Source organism: Lemur catta, chromosome 17 (assembly GCF_020740605.2).
Source record: "Lemur catta isolate mLemCat1 chromosome 17, mLemCat1.pri, whole genome shotgun sequence".
Classification (NCBI taxonomy): domain Eukaryota; kingdom Metazoa; phylum Chordata; class Mammalia; order Primates; family Lemuridae; genus Lemur; species Lemur catta.
The window spans coordinates 19,868,558-19,894,360 of NC_059144.1; the positions used below are offsets into that span (position 1 = coordinate 19,868,558).

Below are 25,803 nucleotides of genomic sequence, written 5' to 3' on the forward strand. Positions count from 1 at the left end.
TCAAATTCGGAAGGCCTCCTCAGGTCTGCAAAGTGCTTTCCACGTAGGATGACCATATGCTTTATTGTTCAAACTGGGACACTTCTGAGAATAAAAGGTGTTAACCAGATGGGGCCTGGGATATAACAGACATAAACTGGAACTTTGCCAGGCAAACTGGGGCATACAGCTAGGTGTGTGGCCCCAGTAAAGCCTAACCTGACGATACTTAACTGACTGTATTCAACACAAGGTACATATTCCATGCTCACAGAATGTCTGAATACACTCAACTCATTCATAGCTTCAGACAACTGCCCTTGTGCTGTTCAGGGCCTGGGCATGCCCCACAATATCTGTCATTGCTTATCATTAGAATGTGCTTATCAGAATGCTCCACAGTACCATTTTTATAAGAAGATCCTTATAAGAAATTCTTAGTACCAGGAATCACTATTCTTTCTGTAGCTGAACTTTCATCTTAAGGATATTGTGAATGGTGCATTTCACCAGGTTTCTTTCTGTCTTGGTTACTGGAAAGCTTAGTTAAATGTGTGGCCTACACGAAGTATTTGTGTATGTCGTGGCATGCACTTTCAGCCTCATTCCTGACTCCATTTTGTAGCCCTCAACCTCGCGTCCTTCGTGTAACTTTTAATTGACAAAACCTCGTACTTTAGGTTTTCTTGTTAATCACTTTAGGTTCTCTACGTAAAAGATAGACACTCCCCATCCCAACTTCTTACAGAGGTGGGATGGCCATCTCTTCAGTTGATTCCTTAAGTTTTACAAAAGAATGTCAACACTACAGTTTGATTGGGTTGACCTTAAAATTGCATGGATTGATCACTAATTCAGGCAAATCATCAAGAAGAGAAAAAAAAAAGACAACTAGATTTGAACAATGAATATTTATTTGATATGGAGAAATTTTTATCAAAGTTATTTATATGTGATAGTGATATTGGGGTTGTTTTCTAAAAGTGAGTTATCTTTTAGAGATATCCCCTGAAATATCTACAGCCAAGTCTATGATGGCCAAATCAGACAGCAGAAGGATAGAGGAATATAATTCTCTCCCAGGGAGAGGTAACAAATATTTTTAAACCATATGGGCTGCCACACTTGCCCTCCTGTCCCCTGGGAGTGGGCCCAGTAATCAACATTTCAAACCAGCACCACAGCAGACTCTGCCCTATAGTGACACTTTCCAGACTTGAGCTCAGAAACACTTGGCTTGAGAGACGAAGCTATTTTCTTAGGATTCCATGTATCTCTGGCTCTTATTTCTAATTTTTGGCAACACTTTCAGAGCATAATGGTTTTGAGCCTTGCTCCACAAAAAGAGGACTTTGTGGTCAGATAAGTTTGTGACAGGCCATACCTGCCTGCTCTGAGAAATTCACTGTGACCGTTACTTCCAAGTCCTGAGTAGTCCTGCAGGAAAGAACCCTGTTTGAATTTATTTGGTCCAGCATTTCCCAAACTAAACACAGAACCTTTATTGTGTAATCCTATTAACAGTTCCGTAGAACATCAAGTTAAAATTTCAAACAAAATTAAAATACACTATCACAGATTAGGGCTTTGTACCTACATTTGTTAACGAGGCTAAGTTTTTGTTTCCCAGTCACCATTGCACTGACTGCCACTTCTCAAGGCACTCTCTCCAATGCCTCCATATTCCGTGTACACAGTTGTGTTTAACAGTACTGAACTTAGAATCTGGAAACCTGTGTTTAAATTCTTGTGTCACCATTTATAAGCCATATGTTCTTCAATATGCTACTTAATCTGAGCCAGTTTCATCTGAAAATTGGAAATAATAACTGTCTAACCTACGTAGCTCTCTACTACACTGTTGTGAGGATCAAAGATGGCACACACGAAGTGACCTAAACCTGGCCAGGTACAGTGGCTCATGCCTGTAATCCCAACACTCTGAGAGGCCAAAGTGGGAGCCTGACTTGTGGCCAGGAGTACGACACCAGCCTAGGCAACATAGCAAGACCCCGTCTCTACAAAAATTTAAAAATTAGCCAGGCGTGGTGGTGTTCCTGTAGTCCTAGCTACTTGGGAGGCTGAGGCAGGAGGATTGCCTGAGCCCAGGAGTTTTAGGTTACTATAAGCTACGATTGCACCACTGCACTCTAACATGGGTGACAGAGCAAGACCGTGTCTCTGAAAAATGAAAAATAAATAAATGAAGTGACCTATATCTGTAAAATGGTTTCAAATAACAATATATTTATTCAAGGCTTAGCCCAGAGTTGTTTACAACCAGACATGGACCAGTTTCCTTACGTATGCTTCACGGCCAGATTATAGCACTCACCCAGCAAATAACCTGGTCATCCTAAGACAGTCCTGGCACACGCATGAGTGCAGGAGCACTCAGGACCAGGTGCATCAGCATTCTAGGTGGCAGACGACGCCCTCCCCTAGTATAGATCTCTTTTTCTCTAGCCAAGTCAAGAGAAGGAAGAAGCCAGTATTTAACTCTCTTCCTTTTGTCTGTCCATGTGAATGAGACAAAAATAGGATTGCACAGCTTGATTAGCAGGGTGTAGAAACCAGTTACATTGCCTGCCACTGGATCAGGAATCTAGGATAATTGTCAGTGTCCTCTTTTGCCCCTACTCCAGGATATCAGATTGCTAAATCACTGTCAAAACACCCATCTGATGAAACAAGGCCCATGGGGCCACTAGAGCTAATATCAGGGATGAATCCAGGAACATACACTACAGCCTCCTTTGGCAGAGCAGTAGAGAACCAAGGTCCAAATAGAAGTAGCTCAGCCTTCTCCTCTGAAAAAAGAACAGCCAGAGCACGTGCGAAGGCCTGCTATTTCTGGCCAGTTTCCTCACTCAAACTATAGAGGAGCATTGATATTCAAAATGCTAATGAACGTATAATGCCAATACTAGCTTTATGTCTTCTAAGTTTTAAGTGGATGTATTTTCCCTTTTACAATCTGGATCATCTATTTCTTCCCCACCTTGACACTGTAAGAATAATTGCATAGGTATCTAATAGGTGCATTCATTTGTGACATACTCCTAGATTTAAAGAAAAAAGTGCCAGAGAGGGGGAAATAAAGTACTCAAGCAATCAAAAGTTGTTTATATTTATTTAATGCTAAGAACACAGATATTCTAAAGAGATACACAAGAAACAGTTTTGTTTTTCTCAACAGGATTTTGATCACAAAAACAGTGGTGATCCAAACCTCTGAAACAGAAGAGCACACAAATGAAGAAAAATGCAAAACATATTTCATTTCTTACCTGAATTGACTTTAGAACACCTAAACATTCTCTTTAAGAGATATCAGTACAGTCATGTGTCACTCAATGACAGGGATACATTCTGAGAAATGCATCTTTAGGCAATTTGGTCACTTTATGAACATTATGGAGTGTATTTACACAAACCTAGATGGTATAACACCCTACACACCTAGGCCATATGATATAGCCTATTGCTCCTGGGCTACAAACCTGCATAGCATGTTACTATACTGAGTACTATAGGCAACTGTACCACAATGGTAAGTATTTCTGTATCTAAACATAGAAAAAGTATTGTAAAAATATGGTATTATAATCTTATGGGACCACCATCATACATGTGGTCCATGGCATCATTATGTAGTGCATGACTCTATTAAAATCGTGCAAAAAACCTGTACCTATAGTGTTTAAACCATAAAACCAATACCTGGTTTATACATGAGAAAAATAAAAGCATGTAAAATAATGTATAGCTTATAGAATTCAAAGACAGCCAAGGTGACTACAAGTCAGGTGAAAGAAAGGCAATGAGGGACGTGCTATTTTTTAAAGCAGGAAATTTTGATGATGTCAAGCCTGGCTGAGCCCAGGCATCTGAACGCTGAGCAGTTACTGATAAGAAGGGTAAAGTGCTAGATCTCTAATAGCAAGCAAATTAACTGGCGCTCTGTTAAAATTTCCAGAATTAAAGCCAAGGTAGTTTTCAGTAAGGAACGTTCTCCTCGAGAGCATGGCCAGCATGTGGTTGAGCCGGGACCTGATACCAGCAAAGTGAAACTGTCGCTCTTTATTCAAGTTTCTAAATGAGTCTCTCAAGTACAGATCCAAGTGGGGGGTGCCCAGGTACTTGGGATATCCGGGACTGAGAGAAGTGTGGGAGCCAGTGGAGCTTGCCACGGAGCCTTGGGAAGACAAAGAGGAGGAAGACTTTAAACTGGAAGATCTCGACACAGACATTTTTGAGACTGGTGACCCTTCTTTCGACTGGGTTCCCTGAGAAAATAGAATGTTCTCGTCCACATCAGTCTGAGTGGTGGCCGACCTGGACCAAACCACAGTTTGGGAGCTCCCTGCCCTGGTGGAGACTGCGGCCTGGGTGCCAGCACACGCGGTGCTCGTGCTGACTTGTGTCCCCACCTCATTCGTGTCTACCGCGGGCACCTCCTCTCTTGGCTCTGTTTGTGTGGCCACGTCGGCAGCCTTTCTGCCCTGCAGTTGATCCTTGTGGCTGTTGAAGTGGCCTTCCTCACTAATGGTGGATGACTCAGAGTCACGGCGCTTGGTCCCTGCCTTGCCCTCGGTGGGCACCTCCAAGTCCAGGTCGCTCTTCTTGGGAGTGCTTGAGAGTCTGGCCAGCCGCATCCGCAGCAGGTTGCCCAACGTGGGCTCCCTGGACAGCGGTTTTTGGTCAGCTAGATGGTCAAACCTGTTGCTGATCCGGAAGTTAGACAGGAGTTTGGGGTTGATGGGCTCTGATTGGGCATAGAGGATTCGGAACTCTAGGTCAAAGTGTTCGACCACTTGGCCAGATAGAATTACCAAGTTACTGCTATTTAATTTGCCATCTGTCCATGTAAAACTGAAGGATTAAAAACAAACAGAAGCTGGTAAGGATGAGCAATTTTAGTTTACTTATTGTCAATCTGAATAATATAGCCTAGATATTCTGCCACATAAGATTCACAACTTTGGTGACAGCATACCTACCATTTACCATGCATTCAACTAGCCTTAGCATATGTATATAACACATATATGCATTCGCACAAAAGTAAAAAGGACAACCCTTTAACTAACACACTGAAACCTTCCCAGTCCTCAGCCTCAGAGTTTTTAAAAACCAGAAATATTTCAGCCAACACCCTCATTTTAGAGGTAAGGAAACCAGCTAGAGATGTTACAGCAGGGAGCTACTGCTGGACCCCGGGTCAGGCCCAGTCCCTACAAATTGCTAATGCCCTGCCCCTTGCTACCTCTTACAGCATTGCCATTTTCACAAATCACCATTGCTCATGACATGGTCGGAGCTGATTTGTGGCCATTTGCCCTCGCCTGTCCAGCGGGAATCCCTTCCCCTTCCTCTGCTAACATAACTCACGCTCACCCCTATCCAAGACAGCTTTTATTATTACACCCTCTCCAATCACAATGGGGCGGCATGTCATCCAGGTGAGCCAGAGATCCTATCCCCTTGGGTGCTGGGATTCATCCGGGGGACACGTGACCCCACCAGGCACAAGTAGTTTTTCAGGGATTGATGGCAATACTGACAGAAAGAGAGTTTCACTCTTTGGCAGACGCAGGCCATGTAAGTACGCCAGGATCTTTGCCTTCAAAGGGAGAGCCTGCCTGAGAAAGTGGATCAACTAGAGAGAGGCAGAGCCAGGGGACAGTATTCTGATCAAGGTACAGCTCCTAGGTCAAAATGAGCTGAAAACCAGCTGTACCTTCCTACACTTCCAAGTTCTGCAAGTAGGTAAGTTTCATTTTGCATAAAGCAGTTTGAGTTAACTTTCTTACACTTGCAACCACCCCACTGGTACAGAATGTATACCAGAAGTGGGTTTTAAATGAGATCATAAAACATAGTGTCAACTCTGTCTCTTGCAACCAAGAATTCAGCTAGTGCAAATTCCATCTGAGAACTGCCTTCAAAACCTGAGAAGAAAGATTCTTCTGAAATGAGAGAATGTAAACAAAGCACCTATCCAACATCAAGATTATAAATTATCCTCAACAAATGGAAGCTATCATCGTCATCAATGGCAGCATGTATCATTTGCAGAGGGTACTTTTTTTTTTATTTTAGAACAGCCATAAACCATTTGGAGCTAAGTTTCCCTGATACAGATAAATCCTACTTTGTGTAAAAAAAAAATAGTTTCCTCCTGTTCCTTTTAAACTTCTTACAAAAGGAAGTCTCAAAAAAGAGTTCATATTTTGTTCTGAGCAATCATGGTGCTGTTTGAAAAGAAAAGTATCAAGAATTTCTTAATCTTACATTTCATCTTCCATGAACTTTCACATTTCTACCTTTACCCACAGTTGACATGTAATTATCACTCAGGGACATGCATTTCTTCAAAAATGAGTTTTTCTTTTTGAAACTCTACAAACGTACCTCATACACACCATCAGCCAGTCTAACGCAGAAGTAGCAAAGCACACAGCCATTGGAGGCACGTAAGTGGCACTTCTGGAGATTATACCAACCACTCGGTATGCCCACCCTCTATCCAACCTCCCTGCTCTCTCTACCTTAAGACAAAGTGAAACTTCAAAGGTGGGGTCAGAAACATGATCAGTATTTTCTAGACTCAAGCACTACATTATAGGCTAGAAGCAAGGTAAATGACTTAGGTCTGAAGGTGACAGCTTTGGCTCTGCCTTTAACACTGATGCTGATGCCTGTAACTGCCCTTACCATCAAGTGAGCAGGGCAAGTGGGGTCCAAATCACTATGGAACAAGGACTCGAGATTGTGTGTGTCACCATTAACCCCCAATTTGTCCACCTGGGCCAGGGCCTAAATCTAGGACTTGCTGACTGTGTGGCCTTGAGGCAAGTTTAACCTCTGCATTTTAATCTTATGGACGACAGGACAGGGGAGGTGACCTCCACCTTGATTACCTCCAACAGAAGGAAGCTTTGATTAACCAACTCTCACTCACACACTCACACACACACACGTGCACATATCAGAATGCCTGGCCATAAAAGCTCTCAATGGGAGGAAGAAGAAACTTTTACCTTCATATGACATGTTTCTTCCAAAGAGTTTAGATTAATAAGTAATGGACAGGTTAGAGACTTACCTGTAGGAGCCTGTTGCCACGCGAATGCCATCAATCAATGTGAACTTTTCATGAACCTTCCCAATAATTTTCGTTCCTGACCTTGCATAGTAGATATTTCCTGTAATGGTCCGAACTGTCATCAGCTGTTGGCAGGGGAGTGGGAGGAAAAGAAACGAGTAATTCAGCAACACTCAGCTGGTGAGCAAATGATTAAGACAAAAGGGCTTAGTTTACACTTCCCTGACAAATTTATTGGCAGATGTATGGCTTAGGGTCACCATTTAGTGGCATTGCACATGATATGCTAGCCGGATGGTTCTCAGGACTCCAGTAATGTTACTCTCACACTCGGCCCATCTTCTCATATGTCCTTTTCCTATGTTTATTTGTGAGACCCTTAGTTCATGTGTACACGTGCTCTAAAAGATTTACCTTTTTGGGATACTAAACAACAGAATCCAAGCAATGATTCTGAAGCAAAATGTAGAGGATAAAACCAAAGAAAACATCCTAGTAATAAATAACATTTTAGCAAAGGCTGAAGGAAACTAAGCTGATCTTTCTCCTACTCTTTTGTTCAATGGCATCACATCAGAATAACAGTCCAGCCTCACATACCCCCACCCTATAATGGGGATGGAGGAGAGAACATGGGACAAGCCTTCTCTAACATAGGATGCTGAGGCTTAATCTGCACTGTCACATCTACAAGTACCTAATTACCAAAATGGGACACTGGCACTACATGGGGGCCATATACTGCACATCTATGCATAATTATCCTGTCAAATGACACACATAAATGTATACAGAATGGTATGCAAAAGACTAAGACAATCTGCGGTCTCTGGAGCTCTATACAGTTAGAAATCCTACACACTCAAATAAAATGTTTAAGATGTCTGACTCTTTCATTCATTCCACAAACCTGGAGCTCCTACAATGTGCCACGCTCTGAGACAACAGAGATATAAGACATGCTCCTTACCTTCAAGGACTAGAATAGCAGAGAGAAAACTAACTGAATGATTAAAAAACCACAGTCAGACATACCAGAGCAATGAACACCTAAGTCCACACCAAAACCTCCCCACAAAGGTTCATGGCAACTTTATTCGCAATAGACAAAAACTGGAAACTAGCCAAAAGTCCTTCAGTGGGTGAATGGTTGAACTGTGGCACAACCATACCATATGATAGTACCCCAAAATAAAAAGCAACAAACTATTGACACACGCTACAACTTGGGTGGGTTTCAAAGGCATTGTGATGCGGGAAAAGCCAGTCTCAAAAGGTCATGTACTACACAATTCCATTTACATAATAGACTCTAAATGACAAAATTATGGAAATAGAGAACAAATGAGTGGTTGCCAGAGGTTAAAGATGGTGGCAGTGAGGCACAGAGGGGGCACTGATGTGACTGTAAAGGTTTTGTGGTGATAAACTAGTTCTGTATCTTGACGTACATGATGTGATGAGAAAATGGCATAGAACTACAGACACACAGTGCACCAGTGTCAATTGCCAGGTTTTCTGGGTTTTTTGATTTTCTTTTCTTTTCTTTTTTTTTTTGAGACAGAGTCTCACTCTGTCACTCCGGCTACAGTGCAGTGGTACCACCATAGCTCGCTCGCTGCAACCTCAAATTCCTGGGCTCAAATGATCCTCCAGCTTCAGCCTCCCGAGTAGCTGGGATCACAGGCACACACCACCACACCCAGCTATTTTTTCTATGTTTTTACAGAGACAGGATTTTGCTCTTGGTCAGGCTAGTCTTGAACCCCTGGTCTCAAGCAATCCTCCCACCTTGGCCTCCCAGAGTGCTAGGATTACAGGTATGAGCCACTGCACCCAGTCAAATTCCAGGTTGTGATAGTGTCCTATAAGTTGAATAAGATGTAACCACTGGGGAAACTGAGTAAAGGGTATGTGAATGAAACTTCTCTATACTATCTCTGCAAGTTCTGTGAATCTATCATTATTCAAAATAAGTTAAAAACAAAAGACAAAACAAAAACTATGGCAAGATATAATACCACTTCGGTGGTATTCTTATCAAAATGCATTACCTGAATTTAACCTTGAGGAAAGAAATTCTACAGAAAACTTGCTAGTATTCTTCAAAAGTGTCAAGACCCAGCTGGGCATGGTGGCGCATGCCTAGAGTCTCAGCTACACGGGAGGCTGAGGTGGGAGAATCACTTGAGCTCAGGAGTTCAAGATCAGCCTGGGCAGTATAGAAAGACCCCCATCTCTTAAAAAAAGAAAAAAAGGCATCAAGACCCCAAAAGACAAAGAAAGATGGAGGAAAAGTTCCAGATTAAAAGAAGCTAAGGAGACTCAACAGCTAAATGCAAGGTGTGGTTCTGGATCAGATCTTGGACCAGGAAAAGGGCATTAATGGAACAAGTGGTGAAATTTATAAGGTCTACAGATTACATAGTATTATATCAAACTTATTTTCCCGATTTTGTTATTTATACTGAGGTTTGTAAGATGTTAACATGTGGAGAACTTGGGCAAAGAGTATTTAGGAATTCCTTTTATTATTTTTAACTTCTTTATAAATCTTAAATTATTTCAAAATGAAAATTTAAAAACAAACTAGGAAATTTCATAGAGGTACAAATGGAATTGGCAGGAGGAGAGCTTCCTAGAGGAGGTGACGACTCCTGAGCTGAGTCTTAAAGGATCAATATACAATAAAAAGCATAAAAAATACTATTTGGGCAGATTTAGGTGTGGTTTTATGTATCTTTCCCTTTGGCACACATCCAAATGTTGTGCACACTCTGTGACTGTGGCCAAAGCACATCTGAGCACCTGCACACGCATGTGTGACCAAGTTCTTGCAGACAGGACAACCCAACGTTCTGAACCAGCTGAAGAGTCAGGGCATGTTTGGCAAAGCCAGACCCCATACAGCGAGGGCACAGACACACACACCCGGGCTAACGAAGCAACCAGGGGAGACAGTGCTTCCCTGTGAAAAAGGTAAGACACTACAAAAATTGAGGAAAGCATATATAAGTATTATGTACCCATAATAATTTGAAATTTTTTAAAAATTGGGGAGGCCAGAGGTATAGACCTCCTTTAAACCTTCTTACAGAGGATCTGGACACCCATTAAGGCAGGAGCCAACACTGGGCAACTGAATTAGTAAACACACCTAGATTTCTGCCTAGTAGATGAATCGGAGCCGATCAAACTTGCAATCAGAACTATTCTGATTTTTCTCCTGCTAGCACATATCCTTAATTATAGAAAGAGTGCCTTGAAATTAAACATTGACACCTTCAATTTCTTCACCTGGCTCTGTATGAGAGCAGTCATGGGCTGAATGTTTGGTTAGATGATAATGTTCTTTTCTATGCCAACATGTATTTTCCTTGGGTCTGCCTGACTTCATTCTTTAATTTACTGTTGGGTTACATAGCTGTCTCATTTCATTCAGTCTCTAAGCCCCAATCCTACCTCAATCATGAATTTGCTTTGTGACATCAGGGATAGGTTAGTAACTACCTAATTAAACCCAATCCTCCATTCCCTCATAGAGGAAACAACCAACAAGAACTCTGTGGGAGAAGTTAAATAGCCAAAATTTTGCAAACCAAATTGCTTGATAATAACAAGATTGCAAATTAGAGTAACCTAAACCACCAAAGCCCAAGCTCTTTGTTCATTTTGCTGACTGCTTTATTTCTGGTACCTAAAACAGTACATGGTGCATAGTTGGTGTTCAAAGAGATGAACAAATTAAGTTCCAAAGCTCATGGGTTAAGTTGCTTAATTTAAAGAAATAAATTCTGTAATAAACATGACCATTTGCTTGCTTCTTTCCACTAAAGAAATCTAGGTAGTTGAGTTGTGTAACCTTACATTTCAACACTTAAACTATTTCCATGATCGGAGACGTGGACATAAAGTCTAATTTTATAATAATGAGAGATGAGCAGCAGCACGTGCTAGTCACTATGAACACGGGCTGGACACAGGAAGATGAAGGCAAAGGCCTCCTACTTGGTAGCTGCGGACACTTGGGCTCTCTGTGTCACCAGTCCCTGATCTGAAACACAGAGATCATGCCACTTACCTGATAGGACTGCAGCGAGGAGTAAGTTACATACCATCAAGAGAATAGAGCGATACCAAGGACAGAGTAGGAGATCAATAAATGCTGGTCGCTATGATTAAAAGTGGAGCCTCCTGGAGCTACTGTCAAAAGCAGCAGCTTCCAAGGCGGCTTCCAGGCCCTGGACGGGAGAGCTAGTCCAAGCTTTGTTAGGAGGCAGCACAGTACTGGGGAGAGGCCGAGGTATTGAATCCTGTCTTTTCTTTTTGACAGTTTAATTGAGATATAATTCACATATCATACAATTCACTATTTCAAGTGCACAATTCTATGGGGCTTTAGTTTATTCATAGATACATGTAACCATCATCACAGTCAATCTTAGAACATTCTCATCATCTTAAAAAAAAGTCTGTGCTCTTTAAAAACCACCCCATCCTTCCTGCCCACCCCAGCCCTAAGCAGTCTACTTAGGACTAATCTGCTGTCTCTATAGATTTCCCAGTTCTGGACTTAATGGAATCATGTAACATGTGGCCTTTGTGCCTGACTTCCTTCACTCAGCACAGTGTTTGCAGACTCATCCATGTTGTAGCATGTTTCAGCACCTCATTCCTTTCCATGGCTGAATAATATCCAATTGTAGGAACAGACAACATATTATTCATCCATTTATCAGTTGATGGATATTAGATTGTTTCTACCCTTTGGCTATTAGGCATAAGCCTACTACAAACATTCATATACAAGTTTTTGTGTGAATATATTGTCTTCACTTGTCTTGGGTAGATACCTAAGAGTGGAACTGCCAGGTCACAGGTATCGTTCATTTCCTGTGAGACTTCAGGCAAGTGACTTTGTTCAAAGCCTGTTCCCTCACTTGTCAACAGGGAAACCACCACCAACCACCTTGCAGATCACAGATGCTCGGGTCACATTTGTTGGTTGTGGTGAAGATGGAAACAGTGTACCACAAACCTTTTCCTGTTCCGGATGAACTTTCAGATCCATGCACATATCCAGAAATTGAGAGAGTAGAGCCTGGTCCAGAAGGATATACACGGCAACTCCCTGTTTCCTGCATATTTCCTGCAGGTCTCTGAAGATGTCGATGTCTGTGAAGACGTCCATTACCACTGCAATCACCTGTGGGGTAAGGCAGAGGGGAGAGCACGCTGTCAGCTCACAAGAACACACAGCCTTACAGCTCCTTGTCTGAACTCTGGAGCCCATCTCGAGCTGGGAAAGGACCCCATCCCACAATTATCCTTCCTTCCTTCGCCTTCTGCAGTGTCAGTTTTCCCCTCACCATGGCCTCTTTCCACCTCCAAAGACACTCAGGCCCCGTATCCTACAAACCTTGACTTGGCCCAGCTAACACTCCCTACTGCTGTCCAGCCGCTCTCCTCCACACTGGCAAATTTCTCAGGGATACAGAATAATCCCCTTCTTGCCCTCCTACGAATCTGCTCCATTCAACTTCTGCTCCTTCAATAAAACCCCCGTGTCTTACAGGCTTGGTTCAGACCAGCAGGCTGTCCGCGTTCTGTGGCTCACACGCCATCATCTTAGGCATGTTCCTTTCCCCACCAGGCTTTAGTTTCCTGTCAATGAAACATTAGATTCTCTCTGAGGTCCTTTCTGGGGGTTAGCATTCTCCGAATCTATGATTTTAATTATTGTCTGACTGTGGATCACAACCTCTGACTTTTTTAGTGTGATCTAGAAAGGCCCACCCCATCTACCACCAACTCATGGCTTGAAAGCAGTCAAACTAGGCACGCAGATTCTCCCATCTTCTGTCTCCCTAACACTGCACACGTCTCAGCATCCTACTCTCTCCACCAGCCAGGCCGTTCCTGCCATCTGCTATATGGGATCTAACCAAACAGCTTCCACAGCACCAGCCTCTCCTCAATAAAAGGTGGTCTCTGCAGTTCTTCGGTATCCATCCACGGTGCAAGCCCACAAGAACAGGGGAACATTTCTTTCCTAAGGATTCTGCCCTCAAGCTTAGACCAGTCCCCTCTTCTCCCCAGCGTGGCTCCCTTCATGCCTCCCAGTTGATTTGCCACACCCAGCATCAGACTATAGCTAAGAGACACCCTTAGCCACGTGGCCTTGGGCAAATTACAGCTATTTCAAGTGTCTGTTTCACTAGCTGCAAACTAGGGTGTTCTGGAGAACTAAATGACTATCTTACATAAAGTGCAAGGTACGAAAGATCCCTTATATCTGCTCATTTATTCCCTCTGCCAGTCCAGTGCTGGAGCTGCCCAGACAGGCCACCACAGAGACACCTGCCAGCTCCCAGCTTTCCTTGCTCTTTAAAGGGAGGCTGCTCTGGCCACAAAGCCTCTAATCACACCCTTTGCAGGCTTAAAACTGTGGCCCTCAGCTAACTCGTGGTGGGGGTGGTGTCAAAACATCCAGGCTTAGAAACAAGTCCCTACAAAACGCGTTGGAGGTTGGGGGTGCTAGCTAAGGAAGTCAAGGTTCTGGACCTCTTTTGCAGTCTGGAGCTGTAAAGGCCTTCTCCCCGCCCCCCACTTCAACGGTAAAATCCTGTGTCTGTCAGCATCACATCAGCGCTTCTTCTGAACGTCAAGATTTTCACTCATAGGTCTCACCCTTCACCCTTCAAGCAGAGGCCCTTGAATGGGACAGATTCATCTCTGTGGTCCCAGAGGTCGTGGGAACTGACAGTCACTACCCCTTAAGGATTTGGGGATTAAAGAAGAAATGCAAAGGCAAAGAGGCAATTTTGCTGTCTTTCTCCAGCACTCCAGGCCCAGGGGCCCGTCCAGCAGGATGAGGGACTCTGAAACGCCGTTCTGGGCAGTCACTGCTGTGAGAAGTCAGAAAGACCGGCTACCCCTCTGCTGCCTTCCCATCCCCTCCTCAACCCTGATGACGCGCCAGCTGTGAGCTACTCTTGCTAAGGGCACGCTAAAACCCACTGGACAGACGGATTTTAAAAGAAGTGTTCTTTCTGAACTGGTGGCATCTTCAGAAACTTATATTCCCCAGTGGCTTTTATAATGTCCTATTTTGAGAGTTGGATCTATTCCATTCATTCAGGTTACATAACACAGTGGTTAAAAGGCAGAAAGGCCTGAGTATAGAACCCCACTCTGCCACTTACTAGCTGTGTGACCCTGGGCAAGTTGCTCAATCTTTCTGAGCCAGTTTCCTCCTTTAGAAGATATGCACGATAGCACTAGGTCACAGGGCTGTTGTGAGGATTAAGTGAGACAAAGCATGAAAGGGGCTTGGCCCAGGGCAAGGCATGAAATAGGCACTCAGCTATGCAGCCAGCACCCCTTCGCAGTCTACTATGGGCTGCACGCTGTACTAGGCGATGAAGAATTCTTCACAGACCTGATTCACCCTCAAGGAGAGGACACAGGATACAGGGAAGCAAAATTATACCCTCTGTAAGAGGCAATTAAATCAGGGGTACACTTTGGGGGAGGGCAGTAAATCATTTCCCTTGCAGTGATGGACACGCTCTGGCAGGATGCCACGTGACGACAGAGGAAGGGGTAGGAAAGGATAGGGTAGGTACCCGTTTGGCTGGAACGTACAGTATGCATGAAAGGGAGCCACAGGATGTGACTGGGAAAGGTGGACCAATGAGCAAGATCACAGAATGCCTTGCATGTCAATCAAGGAATCAACATTAAACTTCCTTCCCCACACTGCCTGGGTAAGAGTAACGAGTTCCAAGTGATAATCCAACAGGATAGAAGAAATGGACGCTGGAAGTGGTTGGGGTAGGTTTGAGATCGGGCCCCAGCTTCCCCAACACAGGCCCTGCAGCACAGCAGGCGCGTGGATGTTCCGTAGGTTAACCAACGTCAGCAGGGAGACTAGAGACAGAAGAAAAATCAGACTTGCAGGCTTCGATGACAGGCCCGACAAGAAGGCTTGAGGGTTGCAGAGAGCAAGAGGCCGTGGGAGAGCCCAGCAGTGGACTACATGGGCTGGCGGCATAAAGGACAGGAGTGGGAGGCTCAGGTCCACAGAAAAAGAAACAAGCTTCAGAGAGAGGCTTCGAAGCTGATTTCAATGTGGTGGTGGTGGTAAAACCTTCACAAGGAGGATCTGAATACGCAGGTGTAAGAATGAGTAGAGCTCACAAGAAAAGCCAAAACACAGACACCTTCCTGCCTCTCCAACTCCTCACTCTTCTTTCAAATATTGGGTGTGAGCCCGATTGAGCCAGGCACATCTTGGGCACTGAGGGCCAATCCCTGTCCCTGAGAACCCAGCCTAATGAGCAGGAGACGAGCCAGGGATAACACAGTGTGACAGGCCAACTCGCACACCCCCAGGTGCTACTGGAGCAGAGACCAGAGAAGTCCTGCCCAGCTGGCCGGGTTACAGAGCTGCTGGGGACAGGGACCTGGGCCCACAGCACAAGGCACCTGCCAAACTGATTTTTGATTCACCACTTAACAAAACAATTATACAACACCACCTTTGTTATACGGTGAGTCAATACCTCATTTGCTATTTCTGTCCTTGTTCGGTTTTAAAGCCTCAACCTTTCCTGTGTGTTGGATTTGAACACTGGTCCCTCACCCCCTCAAGGTGTTCAGAGGGCTGATGGAGGCTTTTTCTTCCCCTGACACCCTCGATACCCAACATCCCCTCCTTCCTTACTAAAGCAGGATTCTCAAAAGCTTTTGTCTCATGGCTCATGCCTGTAATCCTAGCACTCTGGGAGGCTGAGGTAAGAGGATCACTTGAGGTCAGGAGCTTGAGACCAGCCTGAGCAAGAGCGAGACCCCATCTCTACTAAAAATAGAAAAATTAGCCAGGCCTGTAGTCCCAGCTGCTCGGGAGGCTGAGGCAGGAGGATCGCTCGAGCCCAGGAGTTTGAGGTTGCAGTGAGCTATGATGACGCCACTGCACTCTAGCCAGTGACAGAGCTCGGCTCTGTCACAGAAAAAAAAAGTCTTTGTCTTTTAAGGAGGAGCAGTCACACTGGTAGAAGCAATCAGCCTTCCTTCCTTCAAAAACTCATTCCACTCCCCTATTTCTCCCCCTCCAGCCCTTGTGGGCCCAAGCCCTGCACAGCTGAACTAGACCCAGGGCTGGACTGGGCGGTCTCTCCATGGAGCTCAGCAAGTCGCTGGACTCATCCACAAGCCAGCCAGGCCCTGCTCTCCAAGGCAGGACACACCTCCTAGGTGTCACGCTGCAAACTGCTGGGCCCAGAAGAACACCTGGACTTGAAAGATGGTGTAGAAATCGGTCACTGTTCCCACTCCCTGAGGCAAGATGTGGGACGGACAAGAGGAGGACATGTCTGGAAGGCGGAAAGCCCATGCCCATCAAGTGCCCACGGTCATGGTGGGCACTGCCCTGTCCTAGCCTGTGCTGCCCAGAGCCCGCCCATTCTCTCAGAGCTGGAAAGCTGTGTGCGTGGTGACTTTTGAGAGTCCCTGCTAGGGTCAACACGCATCTGCAACTCAGTGCAAATCAGACACAGCATGAGACTACGGAGGAAGCACCCAGCTGGTCAGAAGCCTGCTAGCTGGCCCACTACCCACTGTCCCTGCACTTCTCTAGCCTCATCTGGATTGGTCAGGCCAGTGTCAAGTCCCACGTCATCATCTTGGGTGACAAATCACAAGCCTACCCCTCTCAGTCCAACTATCCCCTGCTGATTTGTACCAGGGGACTCAGGGACCCACGAAGTTGAAGAGCAGAGATCACTGTGGTACTCTCAGTCTTTGGGAAGGTCACAGACTTTGTTTACATTACTTGTCACGTCGAACTGGAATCTCTTCCACTTGCCTCCTTGCACAAAAGCTCTAAAGAGATATCTAGAGATTTTAGAACCCCATTAACTGTTATCTCCAACTTACAGATGAGAAAACTAAAGCCTGTAGAGGTTAGGTAATTTGTTCAAAGTGGCGCACTTAAGCAAATGCTGGGGCTGGAATTTCAACCCAGGTCTGTGTGACTCTAGAGCCATCTATAAGAAAAGTACTAGACTAAATATTATTCCAAACTAGTATAATGTGATTGGGAGCTTCAAAGGGATCCTAAGAGGATCAGCAGAGAATCTCATAAAGTACAAAGGCTCAAGCCCACCAGGGAGGCCAATCAATACCACCTATCTTGTACGTTTTGCTGGTTCAGTCAATGAGAGATGCTTGGCAGTTCTTGGCATCTAGAAGGCCTCAAATGGCAGCTACTCATATCCTTAGTCCCAATTCTGCCGCAATCCCTGGGCAAGCCATTCTACTCGAGCCACGGTGTCCTCAAACAAGGCCCCTCTGGGAAGTCTGTGATTCATGCGCTCTCAGTGGGCGGGTCTGAGCCCTGACCAGGCATCGGTGCAGCCCATGGGGCCACTCGGGGCCAGTCATTCCAGTTCTCATTCCAGCTCTTCCTCAGCGTGAAGCAGGAAGTTCGTACCGATTGCCCCTTCTCACCCAGAGTCACAAAGCAAGGTCAGGTGTGCAAGGTGCTTGGAATTCCACCAAAGGCCTGGCCGCTGGGCTCCCTGTGGTGACCACAGGGCACCCACTGATCCCTTCGGTTCTTCTCCTTATTGTCCTGGAGATCCTCTTGCCAAAAAAAGCAAAAGAGATATTTTCTCCCCATTCATTACACGTTTTAATAGAACAGAAATGATCTCCTTGGGATCTCTTTAAAAAAAATCATTTTGTATGAAAATGTCTTTATTCTGCCTCATAGTTGTCTTAAGTTGTTAGTAGTTTACAATATAAACATTATGATGTTTCTCGAATGTGGTCCCTTTCTTTTGTATCAGTAGTGTGGGTTTTCCTCAATGTTTGTTGATCCTTGAAATGTAAAAATCTTTAAATAACTGTCTTGATATCATCTTCAGGGTTTAAAAACAAAAAAGAACATAAATTTCTACAGCAAAACCCAAATTTGTCTGTGCACACTGTCTACCCTGGGTCTCACAGGCTGTTACCACGAAATTAACAATTGGTATCAGAGGAAAGTACCGGTGGGGCCTCAGCCTGCGCTACCTCTGCACATGCAGAAGCCACTGTTCCACTGTGCAGAGGGCCTGGCCACACACAGCTGCGCTTCCACCGAGCTGCTGCAGCGTGAAGTACACAGGTGGACGGGCTTGTTCGAACGGAGGAAAAAGCATCAAGAAGTTTGGGAGGCAGGGAGGGCTTATCATTTTGAGTTATTTTTATTTCACAATCACATAAAACATTTGCCTGGTTCTAAAACCAATCTACAAAACAAGGTATATTCAGAGAGATCTACTTCCATCTTTGTCCCTCCCTCCCCATTAAGATAAAACTTTCAATTAGTTTTTGGTTTACTCTTCCTTTTTTTTAAACATAAACAAGTTTACTAGGTATATGTATTATGGATACACATATGTATATATGTTCACATCTCCCCTGTAGGTAAGAGGTAGCATACTATACACATTGTTCTAGACTAGTACGGCCCAGAAGAACCTTCTAAGATGATAGAGGAACTGAATGTTTAATTTATTTAATTTTAATTCATATAAATTTAAATAGCCACATGTGGCCAACAGCTACTGCATTGGTCAGTGCACTTCTAGACACTTCACATCAGAATACTGAGCTAGTCCACATTCCTTCTTGGAGCTGCCGGGTACCCCACTGCAGAGATGGATCAGTTTACTGGCCAATCCTCTATTGATGGATATTTGAGCCCTCTCCAGTCTTGCTATTATTTGCTATTATTATTAGTGCTGCAACAAATAGCCCATTGCATACGTCTATTTGTATTTTTGCCAGTGTATCTTTGGGATGGATATACAGAAGTAGAATTGGTAGGTCAATGGGTAAATACAACTGAAATTTTGCTGCATATTGCCAAAGTCCCCTCCAGAGGTTATATCATTTGCATTAAGATTTCTTCTTGGCCGGGCGCGGTGGCTCACGCCTGTAATCCTAGCACTCTGGGAGGCCAAGGCAGGCAGATTGTTTGAGCTCAGGAGTTCGAGACCAGCCTAAGCAAGAGCGAGACCCCGTCTCTACTAAAAATAGAAAAGAAATTATACGGACAGCTAAAAACGTATATATACATATAGAAAAAATTAGCCGGGCATGGTGATACATGCCTGTAGTCCCAGCTACTCGGGAGGCTGAGGCAGGAGGATCGCTTGAGCCCAGGAGTTTGAGGTTGCTGTGAGCTAGGCTGACGCCCCGGCACTCTAGCCCGGGCAACAGAGTGAGACTCTGTCTCAAAAAAAAAAAAAAAAGATTTCTTCTAAAGCCAATTACCCAGTACATTTTTGGTTTTTGCTTTTTTTTTCCCCCCCTAAGAGAACATATCTTCTATCCATAAGGGAGTCAGAGAATAATCATCTGATGGATGCTAGGCGAGAAGAATAAAGAAATGGCAGACAGAAAGCAGAATGGTGGTTGCCAGGGGCTGGGAGGAGGGGGGAATGGGGAACTAATGTTTAATGGGCAGAGTTTCACTTTGAAAAGGTGACAAAGTTCTGGAGCTGGCTGGTGGTGACAGCCACACAACAGTGTGAATGTACTTAATGCTACTTAACTGTACACTTAAAAATGGTTAAATGGTCAAGTTTGTTACATATATTTTATCACAATTTAAAAAAAGAAATGACTAAAAATTCTACAATTCTTAACCTGACATACAAAATCAAAAGGGAGGAATAAACAGTAGCCCCACTTGAGTCTGGTGGGAAACATCCTATAATGATACACTAGTGAGAACTTCACAATGTTCACAACTGGGAGGAGAGGATTTTGCCCCCAGAGGACATTTGGTAATGTCTGGAGACATTTGTTTTATTGTGGTAAAATACATAATATATAATATAAATTTGCCATCTTAATAATTTTTAAGTGTATAATTCAGAGGCATTAATTACATTCACAATATTGTACAACCATCACTACTGTTTCCAAAACTCTTTCATCACCCCGAACAGAAACTATGTGACCATTAAGCAATAGCTCCCCACTCCCATCTCTGGAGCCGTTTTTCAATGTCATGACTACTTGTGGTGGTTGGGGCCATGCTACTGGCATCTAGTGAATGGGGGCCATGGATGCTGCTAAACATCCCACAGGACAGCCCCCCAGGACAAAGAATTACCCAGCCCCAGTGGCACAGTGGTGAGGCTGAGAACCCCTGCTTTGGGTTAATACCAGCATCGGGAACAGGAACTGATCACACTGCACAGGTTCTACTGTAACACAGAGGAGAGTTGAGCAAGACTGGAAGAGCCTTAATTCGGATACATCCATGTACACACCAAGGGCCTCCGACAGATTCCACAGCTGCTACACCTCTGGCAGGACTCTCCAGCAATGAAATGATCGCCACCACTAATGCTTGGGTTATCAAGAGGGTGCCCAAGGGTGAGGTCATAGCAAAAGTGGCCTTTGGGGAACACAAGAGCATAGGGAATAGGGAGCTGGTAAGAGCGATGGCTCTAAGGGGTGCAGAACCTTCTGGTGGGGTGAGCTTTGTCTCTAAACTCCCATTCACAAACTAGGACCGGCGGGACAGCCAAATCAGAAGTACATCACCCAAAGGAGGCCAGGCAGCACCTGCAGGTGGCGGTCACAGCCCAGCCAGACACTGATTGACATAGAGCTGAAAGAGTCATCAACTGATAGAGTAGCATAGGGGTGGATCCACAGCAAGTGTGTAAGGAAAAAATCCTGTATAGTCCAAAATTATCTGCAAAAGCCCTTAGGAAGCAAGCACGTGGGCTCTCAAAAGGTCCAAAGCAGTATATCCTTCAGCTTCGGTGAAGCTCAGTTGAGCAGCAGTCAGCCTGTGTTCAAGCCACTCTATACGTAAATTGTGTGTCCTTAAACGTTGCACCTCACTCAGAGTGGCAGAAAGTCCACACTTTGAAAGGCATATAGAAGTGGAGCCAACACAGGGGCTGGCAGATTCACAACCCCCAGCCACCCCCGCCCAGGGACACTAGCTGACTGGAAAGGCGGACACAGAATCACCTCAACTGCATAAAATATTTCGTTTTCTTTCTTCCTAGCCCTTCCCTCCTCTTCTCTGCTGCCCTCTTTTTCCCCTCAAAAGCGTAGCTGAATGAGCACATGCAGACAATAGGCCTCTACAGTATTTATTGAGCACCTATTATGTGTCAGACATACCCCGGGTGATTCTGTGTGGTCAGAGAGCTGCTGGATAACACTTACTCCAGAACCATCCATGCAGGCTGCAAAGCCAGGATTAGACCCTGCCATTTACCAAGTGACCCTGACCGCCTATGCCCGTACACTGGTCACGGAGCCTCATATCCTGGCTCCTTCCAGAGACACTCCTGAAGATTCAGGTTGGTCCTGAGATCTTCTCAGTGAGGGCAAATAAAGCTACACAGGGCACACACCTGGGTCTGACCCTGCTCCCCTGCAGCCTGGACCAGTCTCTGGGTCATTATGTGGGACCTTTCATGTGGAATTCAAAGTTCCTTCATTCACCCACCAAAGGAGTCCCAGGCACTTACTCTGCTCCAGATACCAGAAATATCTATCTGGCCCTATCTCTCCTGGGGGGTGGGGATGCTAATTTGCAAAATGTAAACCCCAGGAACCTATATATTCTCCGGGCATCATAAACAACCTTCCCAGTTTGATGGGCTGAGGAGGGTCTCCACCAGCTTGACACTTCCTCCTCTAAAAAGTGACCACCCCGTCTTCTTCCTGAAAGGGACAGATCCAATACTGTCATTTTCCTGTTTATTCAATATGCAACATAGAAATTAAGAGTCCAAATCATAAACTGTTAAAAAACCTTCAGCCTGTTTGAAACTACCAAAGTTCCAATCGTTCCTCATAGCAGGGAGGCTGTGAGCAGTGGGATTGAGAGTGGGGGGGCTCCAGAGCTAGAGCTGGGTACACTTGGGCTTGGGCCCAGCTCTGTCCCATACTAACTGTACGATCTTGGGCAAGTTACTTAACTTCTCTGTGCCTAGGCTCTTCTTAATTGTGGCCTCCTCCCAGGGTTGGGAGGGTTAAAAGAGATAATTCAGGTAAAGGGCTTAGCACAGAAATGGACCCACTGGAAGTGCTCGATCATATCATCATTAAGGACCTTTGCCATCAGAACACAGCTTCTCATCTCATCCTGAAAACAGCGTGAGACCCGTACCTTCAGGGTCCTCGCTGTCACAGGTACTGGATTTTAAAGGATGTGGCCAGAGTGACACAGCCACTTGTGTGTACACAATTTAGAGCGATAGCACCTGGCCAGCCACCAGACCTGCTCTGTTACCTCTCCCCACCCATATGCATGCCTCTGTCCACCTCACCACAGGCTCCTGACCCTGCACGTGGCAGAGCATGGTGGCTAACGGCGGTTCAAAGACTGTGCCTCGATTTCAGTCCTGACTCCTTCATTCCCTAGCTGACGACCTCAGGGCAACGACTTCTCTATGCCTCAGTTCTACCATCTGTAAAACCAGATGATATTTGCACCTACCTCAGATTACTTAGAACAGTGCCTGGCAGGTAGAAAGCATTACTTTTTTTTTTTTTTTTGTAAGAGACAGAGTCTTACTCTGTTACCCAGGCTAAGTGCAGTGGCTATTCACATCATAGCACACTGAAGCCTTGAACTCCCAAGTTCAAACAATCCTCCTGCCACAGCCTCCCTCCCGAGTAGATGGCCTACAGGCATGCACCACAGTACCTGGCTTTTTGTTGTTGTTTTTAAACAAAAGAGATAATCTCCAGGACCTCAAATTCAGCATTGTCTTGAGCCCAATTCATCTCAGCATCCCTTACCCTCACCCTCATTCTCCTTCCTGTATTCCAGTTTGGTAGCATCACTGCCCACACAAACTAAAAAAAAAATCTCAATCCTCCACTCTTTCTATACCTTCCTCTCCTAGCCTTGCCTGCTCTCCTGCCCCTCCCTGCCATTCCAGTCCATCCAATCACTGAGTCCTGTCAACTCTACCTAAAATTCTTTCCCTGCTAGCACTGCCTTAGTGCAGACCCTCTTCTCATATATAGATTCCTACCGCCTCCCCCTTACACCATTCCTGACATGCCTCACCCCCTCTCGAACCCATCCTCCTTCATGCTCCCACCAGAATTACTGCTCAAGAACACAAATCTGATCACGCTTCCCTCTTCCTCCTCCAATGGCTCCCCATTGCTCCTTCGGTAGCGTGCAAAGCCCTCAACAGCTTGGCTCCAGTCTTCTCCTCCAGCCTCCTCTCCTACCACTAACCCTCATGCACTCTCTGCTCCAGCTGTGGGGAATGTGGCTACCCCCAAATATGCCAGGTCCTTTCACAACCCTGGGCCGGTCCTAATCCACTGGGCTGGGCTGGCAAGCCCCACCTAGCTCCGAGGTCACTGCCACTCAGGAGACTTTCTTTAGCAACCTCCTCAAAGCTTCCCACCAGCAGACTGTCCACTCCCAAGTGCAGGCAAGGATCATGCCTTCCCCGGTGGCCCCAGCTCCTGGTAGTATCTGATACACAGTAGGCACTGAATAAATAAGTAATTCAGCAGATGGCAGGTACACTGAAAATACTCACTGGATTTAAAGGTAATGCACCACCTTTATCAGTTAAAATTGCCCAGGTTCCAAATACAGAATCTCACAGGGAAGAGTAGGTAGCTAGACTAGCGGAAAGAAAAGGGCAGGCGGTTGTGTCCAGAAATGTCACTAATACAAAATGTGCACAGGATGGGGGACAGTGCGAGCTCCAGGCTCGACCCCTTCCAAGGCCAAAGTGTGAGTTTACAGACAGTTTCCCTCTGGCCTCTAGACCCTTCACTGTCATTAAAGTCTGAGGCTGAACAAACGGCTAGTGCAATCCATATCTCTCTTGTTCATGGAGATCTGATCCTTACTTTTCTCAAGTTCCAAGTGCTCAAGTCCTGCTGAAGGTGAGCTTTGGGAATGCACAACCACTCCACAGTTCTGCCTTTTCCATCTTTTTACTCTCACTGAACCCACAAGTAAAATGTCTGCTGCATCAAAGGACCCTCAGCCCACCCAAAGCACCACAGGGCTGACCCCAGCCTAGCTGCACCCCGAAAGCAAGGCATTAGGTCACAGTATCCACTACCACTGCAACCCCCTGGTCAGGTGAAGCACAACCAACATCAGGAGCACCGGTGAGAGCTGGGGCTTATTCCTGGACTTGGATATTTCACCAGACTTAATGCACAGATATCTTCACACGGGCAGACACACTCAGGTCCCAGCCCTACCAAGTGTTACCACCACCTGGGGCTTTACCTGCCATGTCCCTGGCACAGGCAGACAGCCAGGACGCTGGGCACTGCCAATCAGCAAGTAAGCTGACTATGGCTCTGGAGTCTGAACTAAGGTGTCTGCCACCACACCATACCTACCACACGGACCTGTGTCCTGTATTCTTCCTCCCTGATCCCCAGAACCCTGCTTCAGCTTCGTCCTGGCTGGCAGGCAGACAAGACCTCCCACTGCACCCCAATACCATGCCATGCCAAGAGACAGACAATAGGACCAAAATCCACTATGTACAGACAGGCCGATCTAATACAGCCATATCTGCACTTCCCACTCTTGTATTTATCTGCTATCTACAACATAAAATGCGTGGAAGTAATTAGCAATGATAATTGATTCCTAATACCCCATTAGTTGTTTCCGGAGACCATCTTTCAGGAACTTTTCCCTAGGTAATGTGCTTCTTTGGTAATGCATCTCCTAAGAAGCTCCTGAAAGTGGAATCTGCTGTTGGCTGACAGCCAGGAAGATTGGCAATCCGGTTTGATTTTAACTGAAATTTGGAACTAGGAGTATTCCTGGTCCTCCCCTAGGGAGATATATGTGTTAGGAGTTGGAACCCTGGCACAATTCGCATCCTTGAAGATCGAGGATCCTCTCATTACCCGCCGCCACGAGGAGCGGCCAGGGGGATCCGGGCTCCGAGGAGAGACATACAGATTGGGGTGAGTCGGGGACCCCGGGACCACCCGGCCAGCGCTCGCAGCAGGCCTCAGTTTCCCGTTCTTGAAAATGGTGTCCCGTCCAACCAGGGGCCTGGCAGGGTCGCTTACCTCTCGCGCCGAGCGGAGCTGCTGGCGCAGCGCGTCCTTGCAGCCGTAGGGGCCGCCGGCGCCCGCGCCGCGAGGCTGGAAGTGCGCCTCGACGCGCGTGGCGCCGCGGTAGGCACCCTGGTAGAAGGCCGGCCAGCCGAGCTCCAGCAGCGGCGGTTCCAGGTCCGACTGCTCCGGGAAGTAGGTGCCCGACGAGCAGTCGTGCGACGAGCCGAAGGAGTCCTCGGCCGCCGCCGCCGCGCCCTCCCCGCCGGGCCGCTCGGCCGCGCTCAGGATGGCGCGCACCTCGTCGGGGTTCAGGAAGCGGCCCAGGTGCTCGCGTCGCAGGAAGGCCGCGAAGGCGTCGGGGCCGCCGGCCACCAGCTCCTCCAGCGCCAGGCGCCGCGCCTCGCTGAACAGCTCGGCCGGGTTGGGCGGCCCGCACGGCGACAGGCAGGCGGCTGGCAGTTCGTCCAGGGCCTCGGGCCGCAGAGCCATGGCGGCGCTCGGACGGGTCGGCTCTCGGGAGCTAGGCGCGTGCAGGCCCAATTTATAGACACCTTTGAATCAAACCAGCCCGCGCCATTGGCCGCGCCGCCCCCCCCGGCTCTCCCATT

General features: G+C 46.2%; 1 protein-coding gene across 1 annotated transcript; it reads right to left on the bottom strand.

The window, feature by feature from the left end:
- Nucleotides 1-3,093: 3,093 nt before the first annotated feature.
- On the bottom strand, nt 3,094-25,803 carry FAM83D (family with sequence similarity 83 member D). The gene is made up of 4 exons (XM_045528578.1): nt 25,208-25,803; nt 12,129-12,296; nt 7,091-7,215; nt 3,094-4,854 (listed from the first exon to the last, which is right to left on the bottom strand). The coding sequence occupies exons 1-4, from the start codon at nt 25,682-25,684 to the stop codon at nt 3,885-3,887; spliced, it is 1,740 nt and encodes a 579-aa protein (XP_045384534.1). The 5' UTR covers nt 25,685-25,803; the 3' UTR covers nt 3,094-3,884.